General features: G+C 42.4%; 1 protein-coding gene across 3 annotated transcripts in view; it reads left to right on the top strand.

Moving 5' to 3' along the window:
- Nucleotides 1-12,944, top strand: part of LOC113241171 (NACHT, LRR and PYD domains-containing protein 12-like) — a 48,134-nt gene extending 35,190 nt beyond the window's left edge. For all 3 annotated transcript variants that reach the window (XM_057313583.1, XM_057313579.1, XM_057313580.1), the window contains one exon: nt 10,824-12,944. In XM_057313583.1, the coding sequence (XP_057169566.1) occupies nt 10,824-10,905 (82 nt within the window). In that variant the 3' untranslated portion in view covers nt 10,906-12,944. The remainder of the gene's footprint in view (nt 1-10,823) is intronic.
- The last annotated feature ends 948 nt before the right edge of the window (nt 12,945-13,892 follow it).

Here is a 13,892-nt window from a genome sequence, read left to right on the forward strand (position 1 = left end):
AGACAGACATGTTGGGTTTGATCATAGCCCATTGCCATGAGGAAAGAAGAAAATTTGAGGGCAAGCCATGCCTAGGCAAAATATCAAAGTAAGTGAAATAACCAGTAGGCTTCCTCCTTGGACACAGGGGCAGGGCTAGAGGCAGAGAACAGGCAGCACTGGATCTCACTGCTAAGAGAAGCAGCATAGTATAGGAAAAAGAGTACCATAGTATAGGAAAAAAAAAAGAAAAAGGAAAAATTTAGCTATTGTGGACATTGCTGCTATGAACATTGGGGTGCATATGGCCCTTCTCTTCACTATGTCTGTATCTTTGGCCTAGATGCTGTTAGGTCTGGCTTAAATACTGGGTTTAGCATCCACTAGCTACATGACCATGCTTACTTAACCTCCCTGAACTTCGGTATCCGTGTCTATAAAATGGAGCCAATACTAGTACCTGACTATCTGGTATTAACAGGGGGATTGAATGAAGTAAAACATTAATCATAAATGTACCTAGTACAACCTTTGGCACATAGGTGGTTCTCCATAAATGTTACATTCTTTCCCTTTTCTCTTCTTATACTTGCCAGGGGTCGTAATATTTACATTTGAGAGTCTTCAAGACTCAAGGAAATGAAGCTGTAATGATGCAATTATAGGAAGTGGAGGTCTTGACCTTTTCTGGTCAATGTCCATCTGCCAGCTCAGCAGGCTGGCATGACACACAAAGTCACTCTTAATTAGGATATAGCTATGCTGTGTTGGCAGCTAACCAGTGACCAAATGGCCATTCGTTTCTGGCATTCAGAACTGGAACACATAATGGAAAATAAAGGCCGAGTGCAAAAATTCCACATTTCAAAGCCAATTTAACAGATTGAAGTGTAAATGAAAACAACATAAAGGCCTGATTACAAGTCTGGCTGAAACAGAAGCTGGTTCTCTACTAGCAAAGTGAAGTATGTTAGTTTCAAAGGCTTGAAAGTGTGGTGATTACTGCCCAGAAAAAGAGAATCATTCACGACATGATGAGCCTCGGAGATTTAGGGACCTCCATTCAGTGGTGTCTTTCTCAAAAGAGGTGACTGCAGTCTATATTGTCAACAGGTTGGAATAAGCTTAATGATCAATCCTAATGTTTCTTCAAATATTGAGTAATTTAATGTGGTAGCACTGTATAGTGTGTATGCTTCAGCAAAGGTCTTAAGTGACAGTGAGGAGAAATTATTTTGTGATGGCATGCCATTATTTGCTTTTTATTGTAAATTATTACACTGTTTCCTGTCTCTCTTGCTCTTTGCCTTTTTTTTAAATGATTTTTTATTATATTATGTTAGTCACCATACAGTACATCCCCGGTTTCCGACGTAAAGCTCGATGATTCATTAGTTGCGTATAACACCCAGTGCACCATGCAATACGTGCCCTCCTTACTACCCATCACCGGTCTATCCCATTCCCCCACCCCACTCCCCTCTGAGGCCCTCAGTTTGTTTCTCATAGTCCATAGTCTCTCATGTTTCATTCCCCCTTCTGATTACCCCCCCTTTCTTTATCCCTTTCTTCTCCTACCGATCTTCCTAGTTCTTATGTTCCATAGATGAGAGAAATCATATGATAGTTGTCTTTCTCTGCTTGACTTATTTCACTTAGCATTATCTCCTCCAGTCCCATCCATGTTGCAGCAAATGTTGACAACTCGTTCTTTCTGATAGCTGAGTAATATTCCATTGTATATATGGGCCACAACTTCTTAATCCAGTCATCTGTTGAAGGGCATCTTGGCTCCTTCCACGATTTAGCTATTATGGACATTGCTGCTATGAACATTGGGGTGCATATGGCCCTTCTCTTCACTATGTCTGTATCTTTGGGGTAAACACCCAGTAGTGCAATGGCTGGGTCATAGGGTTGCTCAATTTTTAACTTTTTAAGGGACCTCCACATTGTTTTCCAGAGTGGCTGTACCAACTTGCATTCCCACCAACAATGTAGGAGGGATCCCCTTTCTCCACATCCTCTCCAGCAATTTTTGTTTCTTGCCTTGTCTATTTTTGCCATTCTAACTGGCGTAAGGTGGTATCTCAGTGTGGTTTTGATTTGAATTTCCCTGATGGCTAATGATTTTGAACATTTTTTCATGTGTCTGTTAGCCATTTGTATGTCTTCATTGGAAAAGTGTCTGTTCATATCTTCTGCCCATTTTTTGATTTATTTGTTTCTCGTGTATCAAGTTTGAGAAGTTCTTTGTAGATCTTGGATACCAGTCCTTTATCTGTAGTGTCATTTGCAAATATATTCTCCCATTCCGTGGGCTGCCTCTTAGTTTTTTTGACTGTTTCCTTGGCTGTGCAGAAGCTTTTTATCTTGATGAAGTCCCACAAGTTCATTTTATCTTTTGTTTCTCTTGCCTTTGGGGATGTGTCATGAAAAAGGTTGCTTTGGCCGATGTCATAGAGGTTGCTGCTCTCCTCTAGGATTTTGATGGATTCCTGTCTCACATCGAGGTCTTTCATCCATTTGGAGTTTATTTTTGTGTATGGTGTGAGAGAGTGGTCAAGTTTCACTCTTTTGCATGTAGCTGTCCAATTTTCCTAGCACCATTTATTGAAGAGACTTTTTTCCACCGGATGTTTTTTCCTGCTTTATCAAAGATTAGTTGCCCAAAGAGCCGAGGGTCCATTTCTGGGCTCTCTATTCTGTTCCATTGGTCTATGTGTCTGTTTTTGTGCCAGTACCATGCTGTCTTTGTGATCACAGCTTTGTAGTACAGCTCGAAATCCGGCATTGTGATGCCCCCAGCTTTGTTTTTCCTTTTCAACAGTTCCTTGGCGATTCGGGGCCTTTTCTGGTTCCATACAAATTTAAGGACTGTTTGTTCCAGTTCTTTGAAAAATGTCCTTGGTATTTTGATCGGGATAGCTTTGAAAGTGTAGATTGCTCTGGGTAGCATGGACATTTTAACTATGTTAATTCTTCCGATCCATGAGTATGGAATATTTTTCCATCTTTTTCTGACTTCCTCAATGTCTTTCAAGAGTGATTTATAGTTTCTAGAATATAGGTCCTTTACGTCTCTGGTTAAGTTAATTCCAAGGTAACGTATGGTTTTTGGTGCTACTGTAAATGGGATGGATTCCCTAATTTCTCTTTCTTCAGTCTCGTTGTTCGTGTATAGAAATGCAACTGATTTCTGAGCATTGATTTTGTATCCCGCCACGTTACTGAATTGCTCTATAACTTCTAATAGTTTGGGAGTGGATTCTTTTGGGTTTTCCATATAGAGTATCATGTCTTCTGCAAAGAGAGACATTTTGACTTCTTCTCTGCCGATTTGGATATCTTTGATCCCTTTTTGTTGTCTGATTGCTGTTGCAAGGACTTCTAGTACTATGTTGAATAATAGTGGCGAGAGTGGGCATCCTTGTCGTGTTCCTGATCTTAAGGGAAAGGCTTCCAGCTTTTCCCCATTGAGAATGATATTTGCTGTAGGCTTTTCATAGATGGCTTTTATGAGATTGAGAAATGTACCCTCTATTCCTACACTCTGAAGGGTTTTAATCGGGAAAGGATGCTGTATTTTGTCAAATGCTTTTTCTGCATCTATTGAGAGAATCATATGGTTCCTGAGTCTTTTCTTGTTGATATGATGTATCACGCTGATCGATTTGCGAATGTTGAACCATGCTTGCATCCCAGGTATGAATCCCACTTGGTCATGATGGATAATCCTTTTAATGTACTGTTGGATTCTATTAGCAAGGATCTTGTTGAGGATTTTGGTGTCCATATTCATTAGGGAAATTGGTCTGTAATTCTCCTTTTTGATGGGGTCTTTGCCTGGTTTGGGGATCAAGGTAATATTGGCCTCATAGAATGAGTTTGGTAGCTTTCCTTCTGTTTCTATTTTTTGAAATAGCTTTAGGAGAATAGGTATTATTTCTTCTTTGAATGTTTGGTAGAATTCCCCAGGAAAACCATCCGGGCCTGGAGTTTTGTTATTTGGAAGGTTGTTTATCACTGACTCAATGTCTTCATAATTAATTGGCCTGTTTAAGAAATCAATTTCTTCCTGTTTCAGTCTTGGTAGTTTATAGGTTTCCAGGAAGGCCTCCATCTCTTCCAGATTGCTTAGTTTTTTGGCATATAGCTGTTGATAATAGTTGCTAATAATCCTTCCAATTTCTTTTTTCTTTTTTTTTTTTTAAAGATTTTATTTATTTATTAGACAGAGATAGAGAGAGCCAGCGAGAGAGGCAACACAAGCAGGGGGAGTGGGAGAGGAAGAAGCAGGCTCATAGTGGAGGAGCCTGACGTGGGGCTCGAACCCATAACGCTGGGATCACGCCCTGAGCCGAGGGAAGACGCTTAACCGCTGTGCCACCCAGGCGCCCCAATCCTTCCAATTTCATTCGTGTTGGTCGTGACCTCTCCTTTTTCATTCATAATTTTAATAATTTGGGTCCTTTCTCTTTTCTCTTGGATAAGTCTTGCCAGTGGTCTGTCAATTTTATTGATTCTCTCAAAGAACCAGCTTTAGTCCTGTTGATGTGCTCTACTGTACTTCTGGTTTCTAATTGATTGATTTCTGCTCTCATTTTGGTCAACTGCTTCCTCGTGAGTGTATTAGGCCTGTCCCTCTGTTGCTGTTCCAGCTTCTTGAGGTGAGAATATAAAAACTGCATTTCAGATTTTTCTATTCTTTTGAGTGAGGCTTGGATGGCTATGTATTTCCCCCTTAGGACTGCCTATGCAGTATCCCATAGGTTTTGGACCGTTGTGTTTTCATTCTCGTTGGTCTCCATAAATTGTTTAAATTGATTTTTGATTTCCTGGTTTATCGAGTCATTCCTGAGCAGGATGGTTCTTAGTCTCCAAGTGTTTGAGTTTCTTCCAAATTTTTCCTTGTGGTTGAGTTCCAATTTCAGAGTGTTGTGGTCTGAGAATATGCAGGGGATAATTTCAATCTTTTGGTATCGATTGAGACCTGTTTTGTGTCCCAGAACATGGTCTATTCTTGAGAATGTTCCATGGGCATTAGAATAGAATGAGTATTCTTTGGTTCTGGGGTGTAGTGTTCTATATATATCTATGAGGTCCAACTCATCGAGTATGGCATTCAAAGCCTTTGATTCTTTGCTTAGTTTTTGCCAGGGTGTTCTGTCTATTTCTGATAGTGGAGTGTTGAGGTCCTCTACTATTAATGTATTTTTATCTATATGTCTCTTTATTCTGGTTAAGAGTTGGCTTGTGTATCTTGCTGCTCCCCTGTGGGGGGCATATATATTTACAATTGTCATATCCACTTGTTGAATACTTCCTTTAAGAATAATATAGCGCCCTTCTGCGTCTCTAACTATAGTCTCTAGTTTAAAATCCAATCTATCTGATATGAGAATTGCTACCCCAGCTTTCTTTTGAGGTCCATTTGCGTGAAAGATGGTACTCCATCCCCTAGGGGCGCCTGGGTAGCGCAGTCGTTAAGCGTCTGCCTTCGGCTCGGGGCGTGATCCCGGCATTCCGGGATCAAATCCCACATCGGGCTCCTCTGCTGGGAGCCTGCTTTTTCCTCTCCTACTCCCCCCGCTGTGTTCCCTCTCTCGCTGGCTGTCTATCTCTGTGAAATAAATAAATAATCTAAAAAAAAAAAAAGATGGTACTCCAGCCCCTTACTCTCAGTCTGAATGCATCTTTGGGTTCGAAATGAGTCTCTTGTAGAAAGCAACTGGATGGGTCATTTCTTTTTATCCAATCTGCAACCCTGTGGCGTTTATGGGAGCGTTTAAACCATTTACATTGACACTAAGAACTGAGAGATAGAATTTTAATGATGCCATGTTGCCAGTAAAGTCTTTGTTTGTATTGGCTGTGACTTTCTGTTCTGTATCACTCTTGGGGCCTTTTTACCTTTATAGAACCCCCCGTAATATCTCCTGTAGGGCTGGTTTCGTGGTTACGAAATTGGTTAATGACTGGCGATTCTGGAATGTCTTTATTTCTCCATCAATTCTGAATGACAGCCTTGCTGGATAAAGGATCCTTGGCTGCATGTTTTTCTCTGAAAGAGCTTTAAAAATGCCCCCCCAACCCTTTCTCTCATTCCAGGTCTGTGTAGACAGGTCTGACGTAATTCTGATGCCTTTGCCTTGGTACATGAGAAATTTCTTTGCCCTGGCCGCTTTCAATACTGTATCCTTGGATCTAATATTTGCGAAATGCACTATGACATGACGTGGTGTAGGTTTGTCATGGTTGAGTTTGGGAGGGGTCCTCTCTGCCTCTTGGACACGAATGTTTGTTTCCCTTGCTAGATTAAGGAAGTTTTCAGCTACAATTTGTTCAAATATCTCTTCTAGACCTCTGTTTTTCTCCACCCCCTTGGGGATGCCGATGATTCTGACATTGGATTGTTTCATTGAGTCAGTAATCTCCCGTAACCTATATTCGTGGGCGTGGATTTTTTTAAGACCAGCTTCTATTTTCATTTTTTCTTCTATTAACCCATCCTCCAATTCACTAATACGTTCCTATGTTTCGGTGACCCTGGCCATCAGAGCCTCTAGTTTTGCCTGCATTTGGCTCATAGAATTTTTAATTTCTGTTAGATTCGCTCTCATTTCTGTCCTTAGGGATTCTATATTCTCAGTAACCTTTTCGTTAATAGTTTTTTCAATTCTACTCATCATTTTGACCATCGTTACTCTGAATTCCATTTCTGATACTTTGGTTACATCCATATCCATTAGTTCTGTGGCAGAGGCCACAGACTCACTGTCTTTTCTTTTCTGGGGGGGGGGGCTTCTCCTTCTTGTCATTCTGATGAAGAGAGGTTGCGGGGTTGTCCAGAGCCCAAATTATTGACTGGGTCCCAGGCCGTGCCCCTTGTTTTATAGGGATCTTAGGGATGTGGGCTTCTTGATTTTTCAGCCTGCCTTCTGTGGGAGGGGCCTGCCACGCCGATACTCAGGCAACCCTGTTTGGGTAGAGTCTCCGTGTCCCCTGCGAGGGGGTTTGGGGATGGGCACACTGTGAGCCGGTGTTTCCAGGCTTTTGTTCTCTGGCGGCTTTCCCTGGCGGTCTGCTGTGCCTCTTCTGAGAGTCAGAGCAGCAGCGGCCGAATTTCAGCCTCTGTCACAGAACAGAGGGATTGTGGCCCATTCTCCACTGATGTTCTGGCCACTTTAACTCTGTTACCGTTGGTGCTGCTCAACCCTGCAGCGTCCCGGGATGTGTGCCCCACACCCTGCGTCCCAGCCGTCACTTCCAGGGCCGGCGTGTCTCTGTCCTTTGTGTTTCTAACGCCGCCAGCTGCCCCCGCAAGTGCTCCTGGAGCTCCTGGTCTCAGTCTGAATCCAGTGAGCACACTGGGATTCCGGAGTTCCGCGAGATGCCTGTTGGCGCGTGCTTCCGGCTCACGGTCTCAGTCTGCTGTTTCTCGGGTGTTGGTCCGCAAGCCCGCCCGCTCTCCCGTGCAGGTGGCTACCGCTTCCCGGCACCCGAATGCGGCAGCTCCCTCCCCCTTCCGTTTATCTTCCGATATCTGTGCGTGGTTTCAGGGCTCCCCGCTTCGTACCTCAATACTCAGCACTGGAGATATTCATTTGTAGAGATCCAGATGCATCTTCCTGTGTCTCATGCTGATTCCGTGGTTGTTTAGGCTGGTCTGGTACCTATCCAGCTCGACTCGGGGGACCGGCTGAAAAAGGGCTGCTCTTTGCCTTTTAACCAATGTGCTTCCATTGTGTTTTCAGGCCAGCCTTCAAACCCTTGTAACTTGTCAGTTGACAAGTTGATAACAGTGTGCAGTAATAACTCAGAATACAAAATAAAGGACACACACACACAGAATAGACACCATTCACAGACCTCAAATCAGTTTTGATTGTTAGAGTATATATAAGACAAACAACACTATAACTAATAGAAATATATACTTACCCAAGTAAGGTGAAAGGAAATTATGGGTGATTTAATATTGTGGAGGGATTGAAAGGGGTTGTAATTCCAGGAGAGCCTTCTAAAAGGGGGAGTCTTAGCTGGAAATTGCAAAGACTGGAGGAAGAAGGGTATTTTCTAAGAGCTGTTTGAGTGTGGAGCTGAATCTTATTCCTCATTGTATTCGCCCCCGCCCCATAAAGTTCTGGCTCAGTGCTTTGCATATAGTAAATACATATAGAAGACCAATTAGTAATTTAGAGCATCTGTAGGCAAGGAAAGGAGACAGTTAATGACATGTTCAATAAAGACTACGTGTCTAGACATTCAGAAGGTCAAGGAATAAAAGAGCCTGTGGCCTTACAGTGGCAGAGCTCACCTTCCTTCATTCCACAAGTACTTGCTGAATATCTGCTATGTGCTAGGCAAGTGTGCCAGGTGCTAGGAGACAAGAGTGAATAAGACATGAGGCATAATCTATGCTCTTCAGGGGCCAGGGGGCCTAGTGGTAGAGACAGGCACATAAACTGAAGAATGCAATAGGGTGAACATGTGGTCTTAAGGGAGTCCTGGCAGGAGACAACTCACCCAGCCCAAAGCTTCTTGGAGGACGGACCACCTGTGTGAAGTCTCAGGACTATTGCCAGGAGAAATGGGGGTAAAGATGAAGAAGCGTAGCCCACGCTTAGGAGATAGCATGAGCAAGGCAGCCAGACAATAAACTGCATGGTTTATGGTACTTGATGGGGAAAGGGTTAGGAAATATCCAAGGAGTTTGCTCTTGCTAGAGCATAAAGTACAAAGCAGAATGTGTCGAGAAGTGAGACTGAGGGGGTAGGCAAGGCCTTGTATGCCGTATGTGGTTAGTAAGACCTGTTAGCAGAATTCTGAGTACAAACTTAGTCATTGCTCTCTTTCTCTCACATACTCTAGTAGTGGTCCATTTTGAGGCCCATCCTCACCTTTCTAAAACTGCCCCCCGAGATAGAGCCAGTTTTGCTTCCAAAGTTGGTTGGAGAGTCAGTGCACTGCTGCTGTCATTTCTCACTGCCACAGGAGGCTGATCTGAAGAACTGATCTGAACCAGTCCCTCAGAAGTTTGGTTATTAGACAGTGATGCCGTGGCTCGTCTGGTAGCCCTGCTAGCCCTGCAGTACCATCATACTTGGGCTCTGAGGTTACAGATATATTAGTCCACATGCAAATATGCAGCCATTGTTCCCTACATTATTGTATGTGTCACGGTGGTTGGGTCTAGAGGAGGTCCTGGAATCAGCCACAGGTGTACATATATAGGAGACATACCCTTACCCCACAAAGGTACCCTTGAGCCTTTTCCTTTCTTCAAGATAATTTTATTTTATGGTCCTTGGTGCCTTTTCCAGGCACTGGGCCTTGGATAAAGGCCCCTAACTCACCCTGATGTATGTTCCTAATTCTAAATTTGGGAAGAAGGGGCTGAGAGTAATTGGTCTCTTAACTCCCAGAAGACCTCTGGGCTTCCTAAGCATATTGGCCCACCTCTTGCCCAACAGTGAGCCCTACACATCAAGAGGTAAGGCAACTTTTGCTAAGTCACTCAAAAAAATTCTCAAGGTCTTGTTACACTTCCATGGTATTAAATATCTACTTACCCTACAATTCCATAATTAGCAAGGTTACTCATTTCACTTTGCTAGGTAAAGATTAGCTTCTATCCATTAAAAACTAAAATCTTTACCTCACTACACTCTTGAAAGATCTTGTACCTTCTTTTGTAATCAATGGGTTTTAATTGGGGACACACATGTGGAGTTTGAAGTGCCTGTTGGACACTGTGGGAAGTTTTCTAGTAGGTGGGCAGTTGGATATAGGAGTGTGCCCCGGAGATGATAGCTGAAGCCATGACAATGGATGAGATCCTCTAGGGAGAGTGAGAAGAGAAGAACCTCTGAGGAACATCTCTGGGGAATTAGCCCTGGGCAATACCAACTTTTAAGAGGTGAGTATGGAAAGGAAAACCGATGGAGTAAACCAGGAGAGAAATGGTGTCCTGGAAGCTATGGGAAAAGTGAGTTTCAAGGAAGAAGTGCTCAACAGTGTCAAGTGCAGCAGAGAGGGCCAAAAGGATGAGTACTGAAACCTATATCCATTGGATTTCGTCATTAGGAGGCCATAGGTGACTCTTATCAAGGGCTGTTTCAGTGATGTGGTGGGGCTGGAAACCAGACTGCTGTGACTTGAAGAGATTGGAGATGAGGAGGGGGAGAAGGAGCAGAGATGAATCTTTCAAGAAGTTTGTGAAAAGGGGGTGCCTGGGTGGCTCAATCGGTTAAGCGTCTGCTTTCAGCTCAGGTCATGATCTCAGGGTCGTGGGATCTGGCCCCACGTCGGGCTCCCTGCTCTGCAAGGAGTCTGCTCCCCCTTGCTCATGCTTGCTCACTTGCTCTCTCTCTCTCTCATAAATAAATAGATAGATAGATAGATAGATAGATAGATAGATAAGTTTGTGGAAAGGAGAAGAGATGTGGGGCTGTAGCTGGGAGGACTTGTGGAATTGCAGGAAGGAGGGGGTTGTTCTTTTTCCTTCTTGGCTTTGTTGAGGATAGGCAAATTTGTAGGCTGAATGAAAGGAGCCCATAGAGAGGAAGAGGTTACATATACAGGAGCAAGAACTAATGGAGTAATGCAGCAGGGCCTTGGACAAAGGCAGAGAGGGATGAGAGTGAGAATCCAAGAAGAAGTGAAGCATTTTCTCAAGGAGAGGAGCCAAGACTGAGGGAGGAGGTAGATGGCAGAGGGCGTGAAGTAACTGAGTGGTGCTAGGGAGCAAGTAGAATGGGAATCTTATCCTTGAGGATAGGAAAACTAGTGAAGGCATCTGTTGGCTTGACTTGACACAAGATTCTTTTCATTTTTCATAGCATTGACATGGATCATTTACATGAAGAAACATTCAGAAAAATGGAAGCTTTAAAAATGAGCAAGCCTGGAATCACCTGGTAGTTTTCAAGGAGAGCCCCCGAATCAGCTGCATATAGACCCCCCTCCTGGCACCATCATTAACAGTTGTGCAATATTCTTGTTCTAGTCCTGTTAACCTTTGCTGAGGACCCTAGTGTGAAGCAAGTGGCAGTGATAGCTATTTCTTACATAGAATCATCCACTAAGTAGGTTGTGAAAGGCAGAAGCACTTTAGTTCAAACGTCTTCAGCAATAATACCTTACATTCATATATTGTGTTATAAAGTTTACTGTGTTTTCACAGAAATCCTCAAAGGTAGGGAGATGAGGCTCAGAGAAGGTTGTGTCTAGCTCTAGGTCACACAGCTCTTTAGTGAGAGAACTGGGACTGGAATCTAGCCAGGCTATACAATACCCAGACCGGGTAGGGAAACAATAGCAAAAAGATGTGAATGAATCAACTTAAAGAAACAAGATACTTGAAATGATTAAAGGGCAAGAGGGCGTACAAACACATGTTCTATCTTATGGTGCTGATTTTAAGTAAAACTAAGTTCACAAGAGAAAGAGAGAGGAGTGAGTTGGATTGATAGGGAAAGGCTTCCTGGAGCTGCAACTTGATGTGGGCCTTGAGAATGAGCAGGATTGAGACAGGGAAGATACACTGGCTCGTGGCTGTAAGGCCGCAGGCAACACGGCTGTGTTTGTGAGCAGCTCACCAAAAGCGCCTAGGGAGAGAGAAGTGCTGGCAGTAGAGTTTCTCGAGCTGCAGCACTATCTGCATCCTAGGCTCCTAAGGGTGCTCTCCACTTCCCAGGTTCAACTCCCTTTCTGAACTTTTAATACCTACCCCTTGTGTTTGTTCTTGTCCATGGACTCCTATGGCCGACTCACTCCTCACCCCTGGCAACATATTGCATAGCCTAGCATGGATCCTACACGACCCCATGTTTCTCTCTCTGCTTAGCTTCCACAGAACACCAGATGAGACAAGGGGAGGGAGGGAATGCCAGGCAAAGAAAATAGCACAAAGGCCACGAAATAGGAGTGAATGTGGTGTGGGATGGACAGAAAGGTAGGCTGACCTGATTAAGGTGTAGAGTTGTCTCTGGAAACTACTTGACTAGCTCTGTGACCCTAAATATGTCACTCAGACTCTTACAGTTTCTATCTTCTCATCTGTAAACTGGAGATAAATTAACATTAACTTTGCCGGGCTGTTCTTGTTCTCAACATGGTGCCAACCCCCACACAGTAGGTACTGTAATGGTGGCTGTTGGTAGGAGTGTATAAATGTAATATAACCCAGCTGTGTAGTCTTTGAGCTCCCAGATTTTCCTGCTGTGTAGTCAGTGTTAACTGTGCATTTGAACGAAATGTGCGTGCTGGAGATAGTAAAGCTAGCAGGAGAAAGAGACACATAGTGGGAAGTTACTGCAAGTGAGAGGTCCAGCTGCTCCATGTCCTCATCCATCATCACGTGTTGTTCCTTGCTACCCTGGGAGATGGTAACTTTCAGTCAGGAGACCACATCTGGCCTGAGAAGAATGGTCAAGATAGCACTTTGTTTCCAGTTTTCTCAAGTTCTTTCCCTTTAGTTATTTAAGACATTTATTGAGAATTATTATGTGCCAGGTTTTGTGCTAAGTGTTGGCTTTACAGAGATGAGTATGCCTTCTCTTGAGCACATCCCCTACCATCTTCTCTGACTGCCCTGGTCCCTCTGTCAGTCTGGTAAACATCTGATAACACTCAGTCACATTAAGAACTCAAGGATATAATATTGAATGAAAGATTGTACAACTCTCTGTGTGTGGGTGTGTGTGTTTGTGTGTGTCCTGTTTGTATCCAAAAGCATAAATATACATGTATATGTATATGTCCAGAATATGTGTGGAAGAATGTATACAAGAAATTGCTAACAGGAGTTATCTCTGTCAAGAGGAATTTGATAAGCAAGGGCACTGAGAGAAGAGGAAAGAACATTTCCATTTTTATCTATAGCCCTCTGTTCTACTTGATGTTTTTACCATGTGCTTGTATTAATTTTATAATTAATAAACTTGATGTTAAAAATAAAACTGATTTATACTAAGGAATTATTTTTCTTCTTTTCCAACATGACAGTTTAGAAGAAAATATAGGGCAGGCATTTATAAGCATGACAGAAACCTAAAGGAAAAGAATGAAAGATTTGACCTCAAACTTAAAAATCTTTTTATGAGAAAAATAAATAAATAAAATGGAAAGACTAGTGATTAACTGGAAGAACATATTTGGCACACGTATAAATAACAAATCTATGAAAAAAAAACATGAAGGACTTCTACTTTCAGCAATGATGAAGTAACGGTGAATGGATTCATCTTCCCACATTAACAACTCAAAAAATGGGCAAAATATATAAAAAGGCAGTTTTCAGACATTAGATAACAGGCAGAGTTGGTAAAAATAAAAAACAAATAGCAAGATGGTAGTTTTAAACAGAACCATATCAGTAATCATACTAAATTTAATGGTCTCACAGCAACCCAATTAAAAGGCTGAGATTGGTAGAATACAAAATTAAAAAAAAACCTCAACCATGTGCTGCCTATAGGAAACCCACTTTAAATATAAAAACACAAATAGGTTAAACATAAAAGATAGGGGAAAGATGCACCATGTTAACACTGATTTTTAAAAAGCTGGAATGACTATATTATTCTCAGAGAAAGCAGATTGCAATCAAAGAATATTACCAGAAATACAGAGGGCTATTTTATAACAGTAACGTGGTTAACTCATCATGAGGACATAACAATTCCAAAAATATATGCACCTAAATAACACATTCAAAATACATGAAACAAAAACTGGCTGAGCAAGGAGAAATAGACAAATATACAATTTTAGAGACTTCAACATCTTTCTCAATAATTGACAAACCAAGGAGACAGAAAATAGGCAAGAAGATGATTTGAACAACACAAATAATAAATTTGACCTATTTGACACCTACACAACACTCAACCGAACAACAACAGAAA

The sequence above is a fragment of the Ursus arctos genome, chromosome X (genome assembly GCF_023065955.2).
Source record: "Ursus arctos isolate Adak ecotype North America chromosome X, UrsArc2.0, whole genome shotgun sequence".
NCBI lineage: Eukaryota > Metazoa > Chordata > Mammalia > Carnivora > Ursidae > Ursus > Ursus arctos.